At 38.0% G+C, this 22,495-nt stretch overlaps 3 protein-coding genes, 1 long non-coding RNA gene and 1 pseudogene across 4 annotated transcripts in view; 3 read left to right on the top strand and 2 right to left on the bottom strand.

Moving 5' to 3' along the window:
• The window catches only part of LOC145501088 (uncharacterized), a 461,598-nt gene that overhangs the window by 239,516 nt on the left and 199,587 nt on the right, over positions 1 to 22,495 (bottom strand). The window lies entirely within an intron of this gene.
• The window catches only part of LOC145501124 (uncharacterized), a 198,112-nt gene that overhangs the window by 16,534 nt on the left and 159,083 nt on the right, over positions 1 to 22,495 (top strand). The window lies entirely within an intron of this gene.
• Positions 62 to 3,701, top strand: LOC145501009 (uncharacterized). Its single transcript, XM_081480577.1, has 4 exons — positions 62 to 2,423; positions 3,039 to 3,124; positions 3,474 to 3,507; positions 3,682 to 3,701. Exon 1 carries the CDS (start codon positions 97 to 99, stop codon positions 1,525 to 1,527), a length of 1,431 nt encoding a protein of 476 aa, XP_081336703.1. The 5' UTR covers positions 62 to 96; the 3' UTR covers positions 1,528 to 2,423; positions 3,039 to 3,124; positions 3,474 to 3,507; positions 3,682 to 3,701.
• LOC145501159 (uncharacterized) lies at positions 3,546 to 7,612 on the bottom strand. The gene is made up of 3 exons (XR_014051200.1): positions 6,441 to 7,612; positions 5,845 to 5,917; positions 3,546 to 5,623 (listed from the first exon to the last, which is right to left on the bottom strand). It is a non-coding gene; the product is annotated as an uncharacterized LOC145501159 (long non-coding RNA).
• LOC145500051 (uncharacterized) lies at positions 18,963 to 21,969 on the top strand (annotated as a pseudogene).

Here is a 22,495-nt window from a genome sequence, read left to right as displayed (position 1 = left end):
AGTGATAAAGTACCTCGAACCATGCAGGGAAAGGACATCAACAGGAGGGTAGGGCTTGGCAGAGAGGGCATTGCTGCTATATGCGAAGCACTAAATATGCCTCCCCCTGTGGCCCCAACTGCTTGGGCCGCTCATGAAGATAAACTGTACAAGCAAAATCTTGTTGTCATTAATGAAGAACTAGAGAAAAATCAATGTGAACTAAAAGAACTTTTTCAAAGGGGCAGCAGTCAATCTCATCAGTGTAATCTCCCAGTATCAGTTAGCTTTGATGGAACCTGGGCCAAAAGAGGGTTTACATCTAACCATGGGGTTGGATTTGTGATCTTGACTGATACTTGCAAAGTTCTGGATTATTCAGTTGTTTCCAAGGCATGCAGTGCATGCAGAATAAACGAGAAAAGGCTTTCTCAGGAGGAATTTGAGCTATGGAGAAGAGATCATGACTGTGTTGGGGGATATGAGGGTTCAAGTCCAAGCATGGAAACTGAATGTGCGCGTAAAATATGGAACAGAAGCAGGGACCATGGCTTGGAATACCGCTTTATGGTTTCTGATGGAGATTCAAAGGCATACAATTCAGTATGGGATGTTTATGGGGTGTGCAGTGACTGTGACAAGTATGAACGAATGGAGAAATCATCATCTAATTACATAAAGTGGAAAAACTCCTTGGCATATAAACAATGGGAAAAGGACCACCTGTCAGAAGAAGCTGGGTGTCACAGAGTTGTAAAATTAGACTGTGTGGGACATGTGCAAAAAAGGATGGGAAAAGCATTAAGAGATGTCCAACAACAGAAAGGAAAGCTACCAGATGGGAAGCCAGTGGGTGGCAGACCTGGTCGTTTGACAAAACCAGCAATTGAAAAATTGCAAGAGTACTATGGAAGAGCAATTAGGAATAGTGCTAAGAATGGTGAACTGACAACTGAAGAGACAGAAAGAGCAATAAAGGCAATGCAAAATGAGATCAAAGCTGGCTTATACCACAGCTGCAAGTTGCCAGATAAAGAGAGGCATAAGTATTGTCCCTCAAATTCATGGTGCTCTTACAAAAGAACTGGGAAACCAATTGAAAACAAGGGCCACCATCTTGATCCTGTCTTTGTAGAACACTTGGAGCATGTGTACGTCCGCTTATCAGATGAAAAGCTTTTGAAGAGGTGTCTGCCAGGACACACTCAAAACCCAAATGAATGTATCAATTCCTTGGTTTGGAAACGATGCCCTAAGCATAAGTGGTTCGGAAGAAAGCGTGTAGAAATGGCAGCAATCTCTGCAACATTGCATTTCTGCTCTGGTGCAAAAGCCAAGCACAGGGTCATGGAACTTTCTGGAATAAAAGCTGGAGTACAAACTATGTATGCCAGTCAGAAAAGAGACATTCAAAGGGTAAAGAAAGCTGAAAAAAGATCATCAGAGCTATTCAAAAGAAAAAGACAAGCTACAAAGAGGGTCACTGTGAGGATTGAGGAAGCTCGTATTCAAGGGGAAGGGACCACATATGAGGCTGGTGCCTTCTAATGCAGCAAATGGACATGTGAATGACTCACATATCACAGTTTTGTTTGTATTTACTTCTTAAAACAGCATCTTATCAGAAACTACAGTGTTTCTAATGATGTTGATGAAAAAATTTTGTACTTTGACGTTTGAAACTTTTAACTTGAATTTTTCAGAACTAGTGTTTTTCATGACAAGGGAGCTGCCCCGGCTAATATTTGCAAGAGGTTTTGAGCTATTGACCTCATTTTTTCAGCAGATGTTCCTTGTATTTATATCTGTAGGATGAGTGATTTACTTTTTGGCCTACCTAAATTAATTATGAATGATAAAAATTACACCTGAACTTTAAGTTTCCTGGTTACCATGGCAACATGATTGACATTTTATGAATTCTAAATTACTCATCCTACATTTTGACTATAGATGAACATACTGGAATTGGCTGTTTTTCAATTAGTTTTAATGCATTCTCCTATGAAATTGGGGCAGCAGAGCACTGTGATGAGCAGTATCGTAAGTATTCTGTTAATTATTACCAGGAGAATGATTGACAGGTGGACAACTAATGCATTTTCAGAAACCTCAGGCTGTCATTGTTCTAGGCCAGTGCTCTTTATTTTGTTCTAGTGAATTATATTTGGTTGATCTGACATTGTTCATTATGCCCAAATTGTAGGAAAATCTGATGGTAATCCTGCCTTAAGCACTGGGAACAACCCAAAGGGGCAGGTTTACAATTTCAATGTGGTGTTATTGGATCCCAGTGATGATTCAATTCTCAGGGGTACTGTCAGGCAAGATCTTCTTCACACTGGCAGGATTGTCCAGATATCGTTGGGTAGGGGAACACAAGAAGCAGGAGCACTGAGAGCCCTGAATGGTGCCTTCCCTTTCCTCAGAGGAGCAACCACAAAGTAAGTCTAAAATCCAAAGCAGTTTCTTAAATTTTAAACACTACCAGCAAGGTGTCTTCATTTCACCATTTTATTTTGCTCAAACTTAATTCAAATTGGCATCGAATTCTCTAACAAGATACATATACATATATATCAATGTAAATTGTTTTCAAAATGACTTTTGAAAGCAGACAATCATACACCCATTCTACACTATACAAAACAGGTTTTATTAATTCTGATCCTACTAATGTTTTCTAACAACAGTTTCATATAGCAGAAAAATGCATTGGCCACATTGATAACATTTGGTGATAACTGTGGTCACCTGGCAGTATGTACATTGTTTTTAATAATAAGATTAGTCCAGCCAAGACAAGAAGATCAGCACCCAGTTAAAGACAGACTCTGATGGACAAAATCTTTGGAAACTCTAATTAAAACAATCACCCTGTTTTCAGCAATTTTTTTTTCCGCTCTGTAGTATTGGTCTACAGTATGAAATAAATTGAAACACTTTATTCATGGGTAATATTACTCTGCCTTTTAGTGATGGAGAGTACTGCTTTGAAATTCTCGCAACTGATAAAAGCTCAAGAAACATGTTGATCCCTGCTGTCCAGCCATCTTCAGGGTTTTCTGCCAGGGAATTGAAGAAAGTGTGTGGCCAGGGTGCACTGTACCTGCGCTTAATAGAGAGCAGCCCTAGTGATCATGAGGTACTCTTTCATATTTACATTTAAATATATTTTTTATAAGTTTACAAAATAACCTCACAGGTGTCCTGCTGAAAAATGTCCTTGCATAGTGTTTAACACAGACCTAGTACATTTTGCTTGAATGCTTGAATGCTTGAATGTTTAAGAAACAAATAAGTGCAAATGAAGACATGTTTCTAAAAAAAAAAATTATAAGCACAAGTAATCATGACACCTTTGTGTAGAATTAACCTAACTGTAGACAGTAAACTTGAACAAATAAACTAAATCCCTTCTCTTATTCCTCTGATTTCTTTTTTTTACATACAATAATTTTTTTAGATAACAAAATTTTGTTTTTTCTCTACAGGATCGGCCACCTAGACCATCAGCATCACGAGGAGGTGGGTGTGAATTTGTTATATCAATTGAATAATGTATGTAAATCAGTATTAAAATTCTGATGCTGCAATGTCAAGTCAAATAACTATGGCTACTCAGATGGCAGGATTTAAATGGTTCAATTGCACTTACTTCATAAAATGTTTTGTGTTAAATTTATGACATCTTTTTTAAAGGACGGAAATCAAGCCGAGGCTTATCATTTAGGTAAGGCTATCTTCCTCAAGGTAATTGAATTTTCCATTGCATTCAAGCCAACATTTAAAGACCGTTGACAGTTCTATCTGATGACCCGAATGATGAAACTCCCCTGACACCAAATCATTTGCTACTTCTTCGTGGAGGACCTAATCTGCTTCCCGGCCGGTTTGACCAGAGTGATATCTATGGAAGGCATTGGAGACATGTTCAGTTCCTCTCTGACCAGTTTTGGAAGCGCTGGGTTCGTGAGTATTTACCCACTTTGCAGTTACGTCATAAGTGGTTGCGGCCAAAGAGAAATTTGCAGGATGGAGATGTGGTCTTGATCAGGGATGAGAACACCCCCCGGAAGAATTGGCCTTTGGGACGAATAATTCAGACTTTCCCCGGAAAGGACGGATTGGTCAGAGCGGCCCGAGTGAAGACCAGCTGGTCGATCCCGACCAGGCCTGTAACTAAGTTGTGCCTTTTGGAGTCTGCAGGTGGCGAGATGTGAGCCTGTATGCGTTATGCGATACACTATATACCAGACTTGTCTTAAGCAGGAGTACTTACTAGAAAACTGGACTGTCGATCGTTAAAACACTGAACTGTAGAATTCTCGGTAAACGCTTGGTGCTTACCTTTTCACGTTTAAGGGGCCGGCATGTTAGAGACAGTTTGCCTTACCGTGCCCCTCTGTACTCCCCTTGGGCAGGTCACATGATTTCTGCGACCATGTGCTCTTAGCAGTTTGATGTGCATTGTTTGTATGTAGGCGGAAAGTTTGCTTTTACCTTCGCCTTTTACTTTCTCGATGTTGACATCTTGATTAGGCCTGAAGATACCCAAAAATATGTAAGTGGTCACTCATTTGTATTGTTTTTTTTGTAATTCAATATTTGTTCGAGTTGCAAGCTTTACATTTGTAACTTTCAGCTGTACCGAACCGACGGAAGGACGAGTAATAGAATAAACATCTTCAGTGTACAATTTGTTTGTGGATTTCTTCAACAGCCACATTACCTCAATATTACAAGGCAAATAAAGAAGGCTAAGCCATGTATTACACTGTCATAAAACACTCCGGACATTTGAACACTTGAGAAATGTAGAAAACACTATTCACCTGCGGCTTGTGTTTTCTACATTTCCCTTGTGTTCTAAAATGCCCATCGTCTTTGATCACAGTGTAATACACGGCTTAGCCTTCTTTATTTGTTAAATAAAACCAACCCCCCCCCAAAAAAAAAGTCAAAAAAAAAATCATCATCATTTGTGTCATGAGGTAAAAGACAGAAAATCATTTCCTGTTTTTACAAACAGTAGAACATGTATTTTAATCTTTCCCTAAAAAAAATTATATAATTTGTTTACAAAACAACAATGACTTTGGATGACTGTAGATGTCCTAATGGTTAATATTATTGGTTTTGAGCAAAAAAAATCAAATTTACGACATACAGTCAAAGCACAAAGGGTGTATAATTTTTTTTGTCACCATATGAACCTGCTTTTTCTTATTCATCTGGAAAACGAAAACCCTCGAACTGGAAGTCATCTTCAAGTCCTGGTGGAGGAAAGTGTGCTCTAATGCAACACACTGCACATGATGGCAAAGGGACTCTTATTTCTTTGCCAAGAATACCCCAGCACCATCTGACAAGTTGACGATAGGCTATGTGCCTGTTAAGTTTATGTTGGGGACCTTCATGGGACTGAGAATACTGCTGCTTATATTGGTACCAGGCTGTCTGCAGTACCCATCTGTTGAGACAAACAGCTTGGAAACCTAGATGCTGAGTTATACAAACTGGGGCTTCAGCAACCTCCCCCATCTCTACTGCCTCCCTGTTTTTGTTGCACATTTGAGGAAACTCTGAACAGCACGTACATTCCTCATTTCTGTTCAGTATTTGGCAATTTCCACATGTACACCTAAAGTACATAAGCTTTGTTTGACTTGGATTTATTGCACAGTAAAAGCATAAGAACCTATCCCAAACTTTTCAGGATAGCTTAGAAGGTTCTTTATCATTTAATGTCTGAGAATCTGGCCTAGTTAGGTATGCAACAGGTTCTGTCAGTAATATCCTTTTGAAGAATAGCAGAATCTAATCTGAAATTATAATATTTGTGTCAGTCTTACAAGGTCTTACATGCGTTTTTCTCTGATTTCTAAACAAGAAGCAGATCCACTTGCAAGCTCAAACACTGCTCAGTTTGTCAGCACTAGAACAAACCAAACATATAGGTTACTAATAATAACTAAATTAAAAGTTATTTGTTTTGTTTCAGAGGTAACGATGGCAATCATTCCTTTTCTAAAAAAAAAAGTAGGTTAGCTTAAAAATTATGTTTCATAATCTTGTTACGGTTCTACAAAAAATGGAGTATATTGTGTTGTTGATAGGAATAGGGATTCAATATTACAGAGTTTCGGTACAATCGACTTTACCCCAGGAGGGTGATTTTAAACTGGTTTAGTAAGGTCTAAAATATAGCCTAGCAGTGGATATTGCCTTTCTAAATGCTTGTGATATCACAATAGCTATGAATAAAATGAACACAAACATGCAACAACGATTTTATTTTTATTCTTTTTTTATTGTGTTTGTTTACAATTCTCGAGCGCTTGAGCGTTTGATCTTCACAGCATCTCCAAAACATCAAACGCCATTTAATTCATGGTGTGCCACGACGGATTGGTTAAATTGTATTGTTTAAGTTAGAAAATATATCCAGAAACTCTTACCAGTCTGAATTTCTGGTACGAGCATTTTCGTCCTCGTGTTGATGCTCCTCTTCTAATTCTCCTTCTTCTTCCACACCTTCTTCACTGGAAGAAAACTCTGGTTCGAACTGGTACGGCCGGATCACATTTTGAGGGATATTTTCATCATCAATAGAAAGACTTGATTGAGATGAAGGCGAAGAGGTTTCGTCGTCAGACATTTCGAAGCGGCTGAAACTAAACTAGCTCAATATACTCAGTTCGGCTCGCTAAACTCCTCATGCAAAACAAAAGCGAAGCGATGTGGCATCACGATCTGACATCACATCTTAATCCGCTGGCTGTTTAAGCTCCCGCGATGAAAAGGGAACATGGCGGATGCAATCCGAAGCTTTGGATCGATTTTTTCATAAAATCATTCATCATCGATATAAATTAACGCTGTCAAATTGATCCATTGTATGTTAACATCAATACAAAAAATAGTTAAAATTAGCCTTGAGTTCCTCTTTAACTACATTACACAAAGCATCATGTCATAAGGTCTTCTGAACAAGGCCATCTGGCATTGCATGACAACCCTGTCTACACTGCCAGGAGTGAAAATTCAGCAAGGGATCATTACAGTTCCAGTTTATTTACCTTCTTGGATTCTAATGACAAAGGGATAATGTCACTTAAAAGCTCTACAAAGCAAACAACACAAAAAGTTGATTACACAGTCAACATTTGGGTTGTGCCATTTCCTTTATGAAAATTGTCACAAACCAGTGTAATTTATCTTATTCAGATACACTTATGTAAGGTTTCATGGCATTTTGACGGTAATATCAGTACAAGTTGTTCCTGTCTTTTAGCTTTTTCAACTTTCAAAGAGATAGTTTAAGCAAGGGAAAATTCAGAGAAAGGTTCAAGAGACTTTATATTCTTTTACTTACTACATGCATTATTTTGGCTTGGACAGTATCTGTGTCAATAAATAAATCAACTTCAATCACACACTTCTTTAATGAATTCAATTATTTACGTTGAAACCCTTTTGTAATGGCAACGCTTGTGGTAATGGAGGATACACGGCATACTGAAAACAAGCCATTTTCCTTGTCTTTTTACCTGTGTATATGTTTACTTTCCTTCAACAGATGAATTTATAAACTAAGTGTAATAAAAAAAGTCAGTGAAGATGTTTAAACCGTACAAGTATGTTTTGATTTAGTTTGATCTCTATTCATTTAAGTATATTAAAACAAACTACTGATAACTTTTTTAGGTGAACATACATTATGGGTACACTTGCACTTCACATTAATTGTTGTCAATAAATATAACTGATCAATGTTACTTGTTGGGTAAAAATTAAAAAAACTTTAAGCTGATTTTGTAAATGCGAATATCATTGTTCATCATAAACATTTACATTTGGACCTGGTGGAGTTGCATACTGGCTTCTCGATCATTGCAACAGTCCCATTAATCAATGAGGAAGCTCAATTATGGCCAGAAAAGATTTAAAGTTCATCCAAAGTTCATCAGGGGTAACAGCCTTTTTCAGGAAACCAACTTCCTTTGTAAAGCTTTCCACGAAGGTTATGTTCGTGTCGCCATTCAATTGTTGTTATCCCAACCATTTACACCTACACTTCACCTACACTACAAATCACTAGGACTACACAATCACTTGATTGTCCCCGAAAATAACAGATACGCTCAGCAGGAAAAACAGTGTCTGGGTGAGGACCTTCATTGGAAGGAGCTGACAATCGATGAGTTCCACACATGGCTTGGCTTATATTTTGCAATGGGACTTGCACAAAAACTGTTGATCTCTGCTTATTGGGAGGAAATAAAAAAACCTTGACTCCTTCCTTTGGAAAAACCATGCTTAGGCAATGGTTTGCAAGCATTTTACACTTTTTACATTTTGTTGACAATAACTCTACTCCACCACATGAGGAGGAATGCAACCGATTATTCAAGATAAGACCTGTTGTACAGGAACTGCATTGTCAGTTCCAGCAAAATTTTATCCTCTCCAGAGAGATTTCAATTGATGAAACAATGATCAAACTTAAAGGAAGAGAGCTTTTCAGACAATTTCTTCCGAGCAAGCCCATCCAGTTTGGTTTCATACTGTTCACCCTGGCAAAATCCAAATCTGGATACATCTGGAACTTTGAAATTTACACTTGCTGCAAAGGGGAGAGGGAGGAGAATCAAACAAAGAACACTGTTGTTCGCCTCACGAGCCCACTTGAGGATAAAGGCTACTGACTGTTTACTGACAATTTTTGCAGCAGCCCTCATCTCTTGTTTACTTTGAGGGAACATGGCATTCAAGCTTGTGGAACTGTCTGACCAAACCTGAAGGACCTGCCAAAGGAAATCACGGACCATAAGCTCTCCCTTGTCAAAAACTTACCGAGAAGTGGTTCCCTGTTTAGCCAAAGGGGAGAACTTATTGCAGCTACATGGAAAGACAAAAAGCCTGTGCATCTTGTCTCAACTGTTCCTGTGGGAAATGCTACATTCACTGGCATTTTGGAATGCAATTAACCTGACTGACTTGTTTGCAGTCTTTTTAGTGTCGATTATTTTGCTTGCTATTTCATGAATTACACACTGATTATCTTGGTTTTTATACTAAAACTCTTGAATCAATGTTTTGAATTGTCAAAGCCTCAAAAGTCATGTTTGACGCCTTGAACATTAAACAGCATCTTGTGTAAGTTAGTGTGACTATACTACATTTTTTTTACACTTTATTTCAAACACATAGCACTATATTACAATATAATTTACATAACCAAATGACACTACTTTACACAACTTACACTATATTTCAAATAGACTACATTAAACTACGTTATACTGCTTTACATACATACGACGTCTAGTCGGTGAAAATAAGCTATTATTACTTTTTTAACAGCGCACACTGTGCAGATCATAACACTTTTTTTCTTTAATTTACAATTCCCTTTTCTGTACATTTCAAGGCATAATTACTCTTGTATGTTGACTTAAAATCCTTCTAAATGATACTTGAATTCCAGTTTCTTAGTAAATATGTTCAAGCTTCCTTGTTTTGAACTAAGCTTATTGTTATAAATATAGTATTTAGCAAACAGAAGGACATAGTTAAGCTTTTTTAACATCTTCTGGGATGAACCGGGGTCAGGTTCATTTGATAATTTCCCAAAGAGTAATTCAATTGTGTTAAGTGAGTAGGAGGTGTCACTTTCCTTATTAAACCACTTATTTACTTCAGAGAAAAACTTTTGACCATCGACAATGGATGAATGAGTGGCTTATCAAGTCAGACTCCTGACAGTACACGCATGCACTGTTGCATTCCATATCATACAGACATAATTCCTTTTTCGTTACAATGATTCTGTGTAGAAATTTAAAGTAGAATTCTCTTAGTTTATTTTCTTTGCAGATACCTTTAGGTTTTTGAAGTAGACATTAAATTCTATATCACTAGTCTGCAAATCATGAGTCCATTTTCCAGGTGCCTTAAGTTCTGCATCTAATTTGTTTTGAAAAAATCAATAGTAATCTTTACTCTTCATTTTCAGAAGGTTCACATTTATTGAAGGTGATAGCTGGAAAAAAAACTGTTTTCTGGTGAAAAAGTAAATTTGGCATCCAGGTTTTGCTTTGCTTTTTCAACAATTCGTCGGGGTATTGCTGAAACTACTTGTAAATACTGTAGGAAATTGCATTTTAAGTCATACTTGTGGGTAAAATCACCATGCGAAAGAAAGGTGCCATTCCTCGTGAGGAGGTCGTGTATCCGGAAAATTCCTTTTTGAAACCACGATTTGTAAAAGAAAGTCTTTTGATCAATAAGAATTTCTTTATTGTTAAATAAGACCAAGTCTTGCCCAAGGTCAGATTCATAGGAGGATTTTAGTTCAAGAAAGAATTGCAGCATTGAATTATAGAATTGAGGTATACCAGTCTGCTCAAGGAACTTCAAATCATAATTGCATCTTAACAAAAAATTAAGACCATTGTACATGTCAAAAAAATGGTTTGGGATTGTTTTCCAAACCTTGTTTCTTTTGTCATCTTTAGCTAGAAGTCGTGATATCCAAGCTAGCCTTAAGGATTTTGTCATTACATCTGCGTTTGGAACATGCAATCCTCCTTTTTCATAATTTTGATACATCAGTTGACGCTTAAGCTTATCTTTCCTTTTTTCCAAATGAACTGAAAAATAGATGTATTAATGATTGGGATACAATTTGTAGGAGCATCTAGAATTAACATAGAATAGACTCACTGTGGAATACCAAGACAATTTGTGATTAGGCATCTGCCTTGAATTGATAGATTCTGAGATCGCCAAACCTCTAGTTTAGAGCCTAATTTTTGGATTTTAACCTGAAAATTCTTTTTATTATTTTGCTTTTCATCATACAATATGAAGATACCTAATGCTCGGACTGGTTCTTTAGGCCATTTAAATCCAAATGGTTTTTCTTCCCTATCACGCCAAGGGCCAAGCCACAAAGCTTTGGTTTTAGTGGGGTTTAATCGTAAACCGGAGACATTCCCAAAGGAACTTAACACTTGAGTTGCTTTCTCAACAGAGTCGAGGCTACTACAAATTAATGATGTATCATCAGCAAATTGACTTATCTTGGCTTCGGAGTTGAAGATTTTGATCTCTTGTGTTTGTTTGTCTTGCCGTATCTTACATGGTAAAATTTCAGCTCCCAAGATGAAAAGGTAAGGTGACAGAGGGTAACCCTGCCTAACCCCTATTGATAACTGAAAATAATTTGTGGAAAATCCATTATTCAAAACTGCACTTTCAGGTGTAGTATAAAAAGTGGAGACCCACCATTTGATGCTCTCACCACAGTTAAGGAGATTTAAAGTATTCTGGATAAAGGACCATTTGATGGTGTCAAATGCTTTCCAGAAGTCAAGTTAAAGTAATATTCCAGGAATATTTTGTAGTTTGGTCTGTTCCAGGATGTCGTTTATCAACCTTATATTTTGACCAATATATCTTCCTTTCACAAAGCCAGTTTGGTCAGGAATTACTTTACGGTTGAAATTCCTTTTCTCTAAATTAAAGAAGTACTTTGAAGGTTTTTCACCTTGTTCAACCCACCTGACTTTAGATCAAAAGATTGCACCTTTCCCTTTGGCTTTGTAGATACGTTGAAGTTCGATTTTTAAGTTGTAGTAATCTTCAATTTCAGCGCGTAACTGTTTGTCCATATTACAGTTGTTAATTTTAATTTCTAAAGCTTCCAAACGCTTTTGAAGCTCTGTTTCTGGAATTCTCCGTTGTTTTTCTTTGTGTTTTGAGTATGAAATGGTGAGACATCTTATTTCCATTTTAATTAATTCCCATTTTAACCGATCGTCTTTCGAATCTGAATACTTCTCAAGTATAGCTGCGTAGTTTTCTTCTATAAGCTCGACATATTCATTGTCTTCCACTAGGGAGTTGTTGAATTTCCACAAGGCGGAAACATGCTTTTCACTAAGATTTTTAAGATCAAGTACAACAGCTTTACGATCCGGAGCATTTGAAACTTTCGTATTGGTTTTAATGACCCAGTTTTCGACTGATTTTGCATGAATTGTAGATCAAATTAATTGACACAATTCAGCCATCAAGATCCTTACCGGTCACTTCCACATTCAGTTTGCTTAAAGGATTTATCAAAATAGAAACTCCTTTGCTATGGGTTGACCCGTGGGAAAAGAAAATAGCACCTCCCCACTCACTTTTCCATATCGATACATTTTCAAGGTTTATTTTGCCAAGACATGAACACCAAAGTAATTGCATAACAACAATGACTGAATGACAGGAAAGGTTATTCCTTTTAGGACTCAGTATTAATGTTCATAAGAAAATGATCTATTCATACTATTATGATCCCAGTGACATTAATAAATAGATTGAGCCAAGCCTAAAAGCGGAGCTCCACAGTCATTTATTTGGATGTGGTTAGTAATTAAAATAATCCAACACATGAAGCAAAGTTTGGACAATTGTGTAGTTTCGGCTCGAAATTGCATGGCATCTGCATTGGATTACATTGTAATGCAAATGAGAAAAGCCATCCATTAAATAAAAGGGCTAATGGGCTGATTTGTATGCACTAAATAAATCGACGTGTGAGAAGAAGAGAGGAAGGGTTTTTCTGTATTCAACACATTTCTCATGTGTGTGGCCCCACACATGCCATACCCACTTGCATGAACTTTTTCTATAGGATAGCTGATCAGCAAAGCTTTATGATAGTGTATAGCCTACGAGCAGTCTCTCTTTTCCTTGTAGAATGCAAAACAAGGTTGCGAGCATTACTGAGCGTGACATGCGAGAGACAAGTGGCGATGCCGCAAGGTGCTAGCAGCTGTTTTCCAATGCCCGCACTACTAGCGACTCGCAGCATTGTTACTTGCATGTCACACTCACGGTCACGAGTAATGATTGCGTACTTACTTATTTTGCATTCTTCCCCACGGATTTTCAAGGAAAAGAGAGACTGCTCACAGTCTAGATGATGTGATAATGCAAATCGAGCCCTAATTTATGGGCAGATTTCAGGGGAACCTAAGAGGCTACCCCCTCTTCCCCCTCCCACCCCCCACACCTTTTTCAGGCGATAAGTCATTTGCTTGTAGCTGGCAAGCACTCTTTATCTCTCTAGGTCTCTTTGAACGCTTGTCATACAAATCTGCTGTCTGGGAACTGGAAGGTTGTCCCACGCCCTTCACACAACCCTACACCTGCACTCAGTGGATTCTCCCCACTTGAGAGGGGCGGAGAAGCACTGGGAACAAGACATTAATTTAACATTTTGTGCAGCAAAACATGTTGGAATTAACCAGAGATTTCAGGTCTCAAGTAATTTTTCATCTTTATGAGGTATCAGAAAAATTCGTGCTCAGTTAGAAACATGTCAGATCATTAGGTCTAACAAGATCCCCAGCTGAAAAATTCAAAGTTGAATGCCATGAAGTGTGGACACAAGAATAGGTACTTTCTTGAAAAGGTTAAGAGGTGAGCCATCTGATATCTTTTGTCTCATTTTTCATTCTTGATAGCCATAGGCTTTAGCATTGATTACAGTTTTACAGTGTAAGCTTATTTTACACTAGATCTTTTATTTGGTCAGTGTAAAATGCAGACTGTGCACCGGGAAGTAAAATGAAGACTGAGGGTAAAATACAGACTGCAGAGTATAAACTTTTTGGATCATGTGTACTTAAGGCATCTGTCGGTCTAGTATTGGCCAATATACATATCGGCCGATATATCGACCGACAGTCAGTCGACATATTGCCTGATATGTGGTCGATATGTCAACTGAGAGTCAGCTGAGTGTCAGGCGACATGTTATTCAAGTTAATAGACCGTTGGTCGACACTATCAGTCGACACTTGGCTGACACCTTGACTGACATGTGATTAACAGTCGGTGGTGTATCGGTCAACTGCCGGTGGTGTATAAGTCGACTGTCAGTGGTATCTGTTAACTGTTGTTTTGCTGAAATAGCAGCTGTCTCCTTACTCACAGGATACGCGAAAGAAGTGTCTTTCGTCTATGCTTATATGTTAATAGAGCGAGTATGCAGCTCAAACTGCCATCATTTTGGATACGTATCTAATGCAACTTGAGGTCTCGAGAAGCAAAGCTGGAAAAAACAGTCATTGAGATCAGGAAGAATGTTGCCAGTGTGAAAAGTCAAAAATGGACAAGGGCTGCCGAAAGATCCTCTCAAAGGGCTAGAGAGGATTATTTAATATTTTAGTAGAGAAGATAGAAGTCAGCAACAAGAGCCGACCAAATGAGTGTATAGTGTTGGCCGAGTGTTGGTGAAGTATTGGCCAAGTGTCGGCCTAGTGTCAGGGAAGTATCAGTCAAGTGTCAGCTGACATGCGTGTCTGTCGATGTCTGTCGATATGTCGGCTGAGTGTCAGTCAACATATCGGCTGATATTATCGATCGATACTCGGCCGACAGATGCGTTAAGTACACATGATCCGACTTTTTAACTGAATGATGGTACCATTTCCACCATTGAGACCTGACCGTAAACAGGCTAACTGGAGCATTATTTAGGCTAACCTGAGTGATATCTAGGCTAACTGGAGTGATATTCAGTCTAACCAGAGCATGATTCAGTCTGACCTGAGTGCAGTATAGCTAGCTTTCACTACAATTAGCCTGAATAATCATGTTTAAGATCAGCGCCTGATAATCCCGGGGGCGGGTGGACTCCCATACAACAAGGACAGGGGTGCTCATCGGAAATTTTGAAAAAAACCCCTAGGAGGTACCAAGATCCTACCCTGTGGGTGTGGCTTGAAAATTTTTTTAACCCTTAAGAGGTACCAATTCTGAAACAAAACATCATCTCCTGTCATATTTTTACGGCTCAATACCCTAAAAGGTACTGTAAAAGCTCCCACTGTGGGCCTTTTCAGGCTAACCATCCTAAGAGGAACCAAAACCGCTTTTTTAAACCCTAAGAGATACGATGAGCACCCTCGTCCTTTCTATATGGGAGTTTTCCCCCCTCCCAAGCTGACACTAATAACACAATATATAATTATGAAGTGTGTAGTCTGCAGTCTGCATTTCACTAGGGTTCAGTCTGCATTTTACCTCGGTCTCAGTCCACAGTCTGGGTTTTATACGAACAATTTTCAATGTGATTGCCAGCAAAGTGGAAGTGTGAAATCTGAACATCTGTACACTACTTAAATTTTGGATGTTAAAGTTCAAAATATTATGGGTAATCAAATTTCTGTAGTTCCCAGTTTAGAATCTAGTTGTAGTTTATAACAAATTAGGTGGCTATTATGTTAGTTAAGGTAATTTAATAGGCCTTACTGTAACTGATAATAATTTTCAATAATTAATTTGTTTATTTATTTTTTGTTTATTTATTTCCAGAATGCTAAAATGGTTACAATTTATTGGTTCTATTTGATATGCAAATCTCACAAGAGGCATGCAGGTTGTCGTTTCACTAGATAGTACAAAGGTAACCTGAGTCGTGGGAATATCATTCCAGATTTGTACTATCCTTGTCAGCTAAAGCTTTTTCTAATTATGTGCTGTTTGAATAAAACAATAAAAACCCTCAATTAGTCTGTAATCATTGCAGGCTATCTTACATTTACTTTCTACACTCTACTTCATTCTTAGACTATTTGTATTTTGGTCCATGCACAATAATGTTTAATCCCTAAAAAGGCAAATAACTGCTACGAGATTGTACAATTGAAGTGCATGGTACCTATACTTGGAGAGCCTTAATTGAGTAGTTGGAAACTCTGCTTGAACCCGTAACAAGCTGTTTGTGGCATTTCTGTTTTATGTAGTTTTGACTTGCATGGATTACAACCAGAAAGTACAGCAAGATTTTGTTCACTTGCATCACTCCTCTCCTCTTGTCAAGCAAGCATAAAATGCATAGAGCTGATTGTACTTCAAGCAACATCATTTAATTCTTTCCATTTAAATCTGTTTTTTTTCAGTTTTCAGGGTTGTTAATGTTTGAGACATTCTAAAGCATTACCCACTATATTTAGGATATTCATATGAAGTGGCAGAGGTTAATAATAATAATAATTTACCAATTTATGTCGCACATATTTACATATTCTGATCAATAGCATTTTACAATCACCATAAAAAAAATAAAATTATAAATTATAAAAATACTTCCTAAAAAGATAAGTCTCAAGTCGAGATTTAAAACTGTCAAGTGATGTTGCTTGACAAAGCTCTTCATGTAGGCCATTCCAGAGTTTCGGAGCTGGTGCTGAAAATGATCTGGCCCTCAATGTTGTGTTCTTGCTGAAAAAAAATTTGGCTCCCTCTTTCTGAATTTTCTGGATCCATCTAGCTAGATTTGATCATTGACAAAGGAGCATGCATTTCAATTTAATGAAAATTTTGACCATGTACCTCATGTAACAGAACTGTCTTCTGTGCTTGGTGACATTCTTATTCCCTGCTACCTCCTTAAGCAGAAAGATTACAATTTAATTAATCATTCTATCCTTTATTAGTGAACATGGGGTCTCCCTCACAAAAGTCTGTACAGTTTTTGGGGGTACGACTCAGTGAAATACAGCTGTTAAAATATACCCAGTTCCTAACTCTCTACCATATCTCCCCCCAAAATATCAAAAGTTAGTATACCCTCGAGTAAAGTTGGAGAGCTTTGTATCTAACTTGAAGATACAGTTAGTGCTCTTCACTCCTGCTGGAATGGTCTGCATCATCTCCCAAAGTAAATATAAGTAGGGTGCAAAGAAATACAAACCATTTTTTTGGCGTTCCCTCTGGGCAAGCTATAACTATGATGTACTTGCCTGAAAGTCATTCTTGGTAGTCCCCTAAACTTTCACCTCTCACCTAGTACTTCTGTAATTTGACTTTCCTCAAAACTTTTCCCAAGGAACTGGTAGGCCTTGGGCTATCGGACACAACTTTCTCTGCAAGCTAATAAGTTCAGGGGCTACAAGTTATCTTCTTGAGTCAAATGTGATCCTGTAGCGACTTCTTCATGTACATGTAGGAGGTGCTTCTTTCCCTTGGATAAGACAATACATATTGAACAATCAACCTATTTAGTGAATTTCTAGGTTCTAATTGGTTTGAAATAAAATTAATATTAAGACTTTCATGCTAAAAGAAACAGTCAATCTAGAACTCAAATCTTACCCAATCTGGCCTCAAGTATGTATTCTTTGTTTGCATGTGATGTCATCATTTTCTAAAATCCTAAACTAAAGAGCCACCAAAGTTTTTATCCTCATGAGCCATATAAGAGGAGGTAAATTTATATCTGTTAACAACTTTTAGGCTTGATAGCTTGCTTGGTCTGGAAACAAGCACATTTTGAATTTCAGAGTTCTGGCGGTGCATGACATAAAGCTGCAAACGCATCTTGTGATTAGTGACTAGTGGCTTTTGCCAGTTTATGCTGAATGTCCTGGTCCAAATATAGACATCCTGATCTTCCATGTTGGTCTTAAAACTGTTTATGTTCCATTTAGTGGCTATTCTTTTGTTGTCCTTAGTCTATATTGAATGTGTTGGTTTAAAAAAAACTATACACAAATTGGGATGTCAAGTCATCTTGGCAAACATGCATATCTGGTGTTCTGCAATCCCAAGCTTCCTCTTTTTAAAAAGCAGTCAGTAGATCTGATCTTGATGTTACCTTTAGGTCATGAAAGTTATGCAGTCTTGAGTGAAAGTGATATTAATAATTATTTAGTCTAGATATAGTTTAGAATCATTCTGTTGTCGAATGCAGTCAGTCTCTTCAGGGGTACCATATGCCTTTTGAAGTGTCTTGCAAGCAATGTAGCTAATTTGACATGTAAACAAAATAAACATGTCCAGAATATTTTATTTTGAAACATTTTTTTCCCCAAGAGCGATTTTTGTACAATCACTCCATATATTTTTGAAATCCTATTTAAAAAATGTTCCGTAACGTTTCACTGAAATTGAATATGGCAAAATGCAGACAGGTTGTTTAAGCACTTTGGATCCGGAACCCGAGTAACAAATTTTAACTAGCTGCAGAACAAAAAAAATTGCTTTGACCTGTAGCCTTTTAAGGTGATTTGGATGCTCCTATTAGGGGGCTTGGATAATTGGAAAATCTATTTTATTTCAAAATTCATGGTCTAGTTTGATAACCAGCTCTATAAGCTTTAATTTGATATGAGGGTTTAGGTATCTGCAGTATAAACCGAAAGCATTACCTCACTTGGATGCGAGACACCTGTCAAGGCATACGGTAACCTTAGACCATGAACTTATTCCTTCCTTCCATTTTTTTCTGAAACAATTTATGATACAGCCACGTTTGTACAATGTTTGCAATTGACTTAGTGGTGGCGTGAATTTGTACATGTATCTTATAACATAATCTTTGCATTGATATGTGCCTTTATGCTGTACATCCATCAATAGTTCAGTTCCTTTTCATAAAATATGCTATTAATACTACCAAAAGCATAGCACCTCTGATACTACCTTTTAAAAATCACTGAAATTTTAATACCCTTAGGACACTTCCCAAAAGTGACTGTAAAGACATACAGTTAGAGGTATGACAGCTGTACAGTATTAAGAACAGCATACAGGAATATAACGAGATCCATTCCCTACTGCAAAATTGCAATATTCATAATGACAAAATCACTCTGGCATAAAAAAAAATAACACTTTGTTGCTGAATACTTATATGTAGGCATCTGATAATAATTTATAATTTCAATTTCAATTAAGTGTCAGTGTTTTTTTCTCCACTAATGGTCTGTTTATAAGGAGGGAGGGTTACCCTAGCAAGCGGGTTAACCCTAGCTGGAGGGCAAAAGATAGCCCCGGTTTAAAACCAAAATTTCACAGGAGAGGTAACCTTACAACCTGGGACAACTTCATGCGTGGTTACACTCGAAGGGTCTGGAAACAATTAGAAAGTTAACCCTACCTGGAGTGTCTACAAGGGAAAAATGTTAACCCATATGCCAGGGTAACCCTAGCACGCAGATAGGGTAACCCAACTACCTGGGTAACCCTAGCTACCTTGTAAACAGGACAAAGAAAAAAAAAGGAAATGTGTGAGTGCTAGGGGTAACCCTCTCTCCTTGTAAACAGGCCCTGGACTACACGAACTGTTAACTACTGGGTAAACCCATTAATAGTAAAATTCTGTTATTAAATTATGCCAGAAATTAAAAGTAAGCTATAAGAAAGTTGTATTTTGGTGAATTATATTCCACACTTGCTGTATCAGCAAGTCTAGTGCAATACCAATCATCTACTCAACATTTCGACTGAATGAATTAAACAACAACAAAACCAAGTAAATAGATAGAACATTTAAACACAATATCACCTGACCTGACCTTGCGTATGTCACGGACGATGGCGGACATAATCTTTCATGCTCCGATGGCAGTTCTGTTTCTTGGCCTATTTATTCGTTTTAATTTGCTTCCAAGGTCTAAGGAATCTATTATTAATCTAAACCCTACCGATGGATCTTCTACTAAGCCACAGTCTGTTAGCTTGTTTGGTTTTGAAGCGTTCTTGACATCACAAAGTTGCCAAAGACAAGCTGCTATCTTTGCATGAAGGACCAAGTCATGTCTTGTGCTGAATCTATTACTACTGTGTGGAGATATCAACGTTAACCCAGGTCCTGCTTGGAAATTTCCTTGTGGTCATTGCAAGAAGCCCATGAAATGTAACCAACTCGGCATTCAATGTGACTCGTGTGACTCTTGGCTACATGTTCGCTGCTTGGAAATGAATATTGATGAGTACGAAACCCTCACAAATTCTTCATGCACTTGGATTTGTCCAATTTGCAACTTTCCAAATTTTGAAACCACTTCCTTGGAATTGTCTGGAAACTCTTTGGACTTATCGAATTCTTTTAATATCTTATCAGTGGATAATACTCAAACATCACCAATTTCCAGGATCAGTTCTTTAAATAACTCAGCAGCAAACACATCGAACCATGGAAATACATTGAAACAAAACAAGTCATCGAAAAGGAATAAATTGAGAGGTATGATTATAAATTGCAATGGTTTAAAGAGCTCCAAACATTCTACTGAATTTAAAGCACTGCTGGAGTTACATAATCCGGACTTCGTCCTGGGAACCGAATCTAAGCTTCATCCTGGTGTCCCTACTTATTCCATCTTCCCACCTACATACACTGTCATCAGAAAGGACAGAAATGCCTACGGCGGAGGAGTTTTTCATGCAATCAAATCTGACCTGGCTTGCATAGAAGAAGATGAATTAAATGGAAACACCTGTGAAATCCTCTGGTCTTCTATTAAAATGGTAAATTGCAAAACTTTGTATTTATTGTCGTTTTACAGGCCACCAAATTCTTCTACCGAGATCCTTGACCATCTAGGCGATTCTATAAATCAAGTGTTTACCAAAGTATCAAATCATCCAAACATCGTCATCGGAGGTGATTTCAACCTGGGTGATATTGACTGGAGTCGCGAGATCCCAATTGCTAACAACCTTACCACTGCTTCACAACACAATAAATTCTTGCACTTGATGGACGATTTTTCGTTAACCCAACACGTCAAAGCTCCAATGAGACCTGTTTCAGAGAAAACTTTGGATTTATTATTGTCTACTTATCCTAACTCTATTTCTGGCATCTACTTCTTCTGGTTTAAGTGACCACGACATTGTAAATTTCGAGGTCAACCTGAAAGCAACGCGCTTTTCCAAGTCTCCTCATAGAGTCTACCTCTACAAGAAAGCGAACTTTGATGGCCTGAATGAATTTATAGCAAAGTCATCGGCTGAATTCTTCGCATCAAACCCATGGGAAAACTCTGTGGAGCATAACTGGAATGCATTCAAAAATGCTGTAATTAAAGGTATTTCCCAGTATGTTCCACAAAAATTGTCCATGCCAAAGTACAAGCTGCCATAGATTACTACTGATATTAAAAGAGAGATGCGCAAAAAGGATCGCCTCCACAAAAAAGCTATTTGCTCTAAAAACCAGCAACATTGGAAAGCTTTCAAGTATCAACGAAATCAAGTGGCAAAACTGGTGAAAGAATCTCACAATCCCTATTTAAACGAAGTTATTGGTGATAACCTGACCGAAAACCCCAAAAAGTTCTGGTCGTATGTTAAACAAGCAAATCTGAAAGCCTTGGAATCCCCCCACTTAAAACCGAAGATGGGGTGAGTATTACAGACAAAGACAAAGCAGAAACTTTGAACTCCCATTTCTTTTCAGTTTTTACCCATGAGCAGAAGCCTCTTCCTCAAATTGGCCTGTCACCATTCACCTCGATTGCAGATTTGCTTCTCTCGCCTGATGGAGTTGCAAAACAGCTAGCCCAGCTGAATCCTCACAAAGCTTGTGGGCCAGACAAATTACCTGCAAGAGTACTCAAAGAGATCTCACAAACAGCCTCTACGTGGGTCGCTTTCATCTTTCAACAATCATTTGATCTTAATGTCATCCCATCAGATTGGTCCAAAGCCCTCATTACTGCAGTCTTTAAGAAAGAAAGCAAATCAGATCCATCCAACTATCGCCCAATTTCGCTGACTTCTATCTGCTGTAAAGTAATGGAACACATTGTTCTTAGCCATATGGCTAAACACTTATCTAGTAACAACATTTTGATAAATGAGCAACATGGTTTCAGACAGCGGTTTTCTTGTGAAACTCAACTGATATCAGCTATACACGATTGGGCCAAATCAATCAACACTTGCAGCCAAACCGACGTCATACTGCTTGATTTCTCTAAAGCATTTGATTCTGTCCCCCACCAAAGACTTACCGTTACAGAACTCAGGTTGTGGTCAATATTGTCCATGGCAGCAGTTGTGAAAACTCCTTTAAGAAGCTTGGGCAGGCAAACAACTCCTTCTGATTCAAAGCACATGCAAACACTGTTTCCCATGTCAGTCAATAATTCCAATACTCTGTCATGCAGGATTGACAATCCAAGATTGTAGAGCTTATCAACAAGTGTACGCTTTCATGTTTCTGTGTGAATCATGAGGCCTAGATAAATGCGTAATGGCGGCTCGCGATCTCTGGAATGGTAATTTAAAGCACCTGTGATACTGCTGTCACGGCACCTTTTGGTCACATTGAAAAGAATAAGTTGAGAAATACTTAGAGTTGTCTGCACTTTGGTCATATCGCTTGACTGGGTCTTGAAATCTGTTCCCCCAAAGATCATTCCCATTAATGTTTTCAGAGACTCTGGGACAGATTTCTGCTGACAACTGCTATTAAATGTGCCATTGAACTTTGATTTAGTGTCCAACATATCCCTACGAATTATCCTTGTTGCCTTAAGGAGGGTCATCGCTTCTTTGTCAAAATCGCGTTTGCAACCCTGTTGAAGCGCATTAGCAACTTCGTCATTGAATGTTAGAAAAATGTCTCGCCCTTTGTTAATAGCCTGAGGACCTGGAACATTTGCTAAGAGCCTTTCTTTAAGATCAGTAGAGTGAACTCAGCCAGAAACCTCCA

Source organism: Orbicella franksi, chromosome 10, assembly GCF_964199315.1.
Source record: "Orbicella franksi chromosome 10, jaOrbFran1.1, whole genome shotgun sequence".
Classification (NCBI taxonomy): domain Eukaryota; kingdom Metazoa; phylum Cnidaria; class Anthozoa; order Scleractinia; family Merulinidae; genus Orbicella; species Orbicella franksi.
This window is presented reverse-complemented; position numbering and strand designations above follow the sequence as displayed.